Source organism: Dipodomys ordii, unplaced genomic scaffold (assembly GCF_000151885.1).
Source record: "Dipodomys ordii isolate 6190 unplaced genomic scaffold, Dord_2.0 Scaffold120, whole genome shotgun sequence".
Classification (NCBI taxonomy): domain Eukaryota; kingdom Metazoa; phylum Chordata; class Mammalia; order Rodentia; family Heteromyidae; genus Dipodomys; species Dipodomys ordii.
The window spans coordinates 4,005,438-4,006,934 of record NW_012267336.1 but is presented as its reverse complement, the minus strand read 5'-3'; the positions used below and the strand labels follow the sequence as shown (position 1 = coordinate 4,006,934).

The 1,497-nt window shown below is 40.8% G+C and overlaps 1 protein-coding gene across 1 annotated transcript in view; it reads right to left on the bottom strand.

Annotated features, from left to right (window-relative positions):
• Positions 1–379: 379 nt before the first annotated feature.
• Nudt3 (nudix (nucleoside diphosphate linked moiety X)-type motif 3) overlaps positions 380–1,497 on the bottom strand; it is a 55,297-nt gene continuing 54,179 nt past the window's right edge. Inside the window, exon 5 of the mRNA XM_013029595.1 lies at positions 380–971. Coding sequence (XP_012885049.1) covers positions 770–971 — 202 coding nt within the window. The 3' untranslated portion in view covers positions 380–769. The remainder of the gene's footprint in view (positions 972–1,497) is intronic.

The window sequence follows — 1,497 nt, the reverse complement described above, 5'->3', positions numbered from 1 at the left end:
TGTTCCTTTCTTAGCATGAAAACACAGCTTAGAAAACAGAAGGCCTTGAGTCCTGGGAGTGTTACGAGGGTAGCTAAATTCTTCCTGTACTCTATATAACTACAGTCCTTGACAAAGGAATAGAGAATAAACAAGGGAACATGCTTAGGTACTACATCAAAAACAAACACATAAATTAACTGGAAAGGTCTCCATGCCAGAAATGTTCTGAGTTATAAACAAAATTAAAAAAAACTTCAAAAATTAACCAGCTAAATTCCTCTAAGTCATTTATTTACATATTATATGTTCAGTATATAATGTGTAGATAAATGTATCCTGTGTAAGTGACCAACCTATTGGACTGAACAGCATACTGTAGAACAAATTCTTGCAAAAATTTCATCTTACATTGGTATCTTTTAATAAAAAAAAATAAAAATCAGAGAAAATGTCTGGTCAGGTTGGGATGAGACAAACAGGAATACTTCAGAACCCAAGGTAGGAAAAACGATTTGCTTCTCTTTAGGGGGGGAGGAGTGAGAAAAGGAGAGACAGTTCATGCACAAAAGTACTTACATATTACTTCCCCAGCCCCCACCCTCAATAGAAAGAAGAAAAGCCCATCACTTAACACCAAACAGCAACATTATCAATATGCCCCTCTCTGCGGCCCATCATGCCTTTTTGAAAGAAGAGGTCTGTGAAGAGGTGAAGAGAGCCAGGGTGAAAGGGAGGATCTGCACTTCAGTCTAGTTTCCAATTTCCATCTCTGACAGGAAGTCTTCAGTCATCTGATGCCTGACATCGAGCTCTGAGAAGAAACTGAGTATGTGGGGGCCACCACTGGGGTGCCGTTGTTGGCGGAGTAGCCTTGCCTCAACGTCTCAAAATACGAGGCCTGCACAGGTTTGTGATACTGCAGCACTTTTACAGCATCTTCTATTTTAAACCATTCCCGCTTCCTTCCTGCGGAGGCAGAGAGAAAGAAACTAGTACAAGAAATGAGGACAATATTAACACAATGCTTTTCAATGCTTTTAAAATACATTTTATACAAGTTTTTCCCTTACTTTCTTTTCTTATAAAGGTAATGTGCTCTAAAAATAGAAGTGCCTTATATAGAAAACCCTGAGACTAAGTGTGGTGCTGTCACCCCAGAGGGAACTGCTGCGGGTGCTTTCCTCTGCTCGTGCCCTCTGGCTCCCTTGCCTTTTTGCCTTGCATAAATCCAGCATCCCATTCCATGTAAAAATTAATAAGAGTATCAGCTACCAGAATTACTAGGATGGTTGGATTTTAATAATACTAACTCTTGTATTTAAAGTTTTTTTGTAGAGTGCTAGCCTTGAGCTGAAGAGCTGAAGAACAGCACCCAGACCAAGTTCAAGCCCCATGACCAAAAAAAAAAAAAAGGGGGGGGGCTGGGAAGGTGGCTCAGTGGTAGAGCACTTGCCTTGCATGCTCGAGGCCCTGAGTTTGATTCCTCAGCACCACATAAGAAAAAAGCCGGAAGTG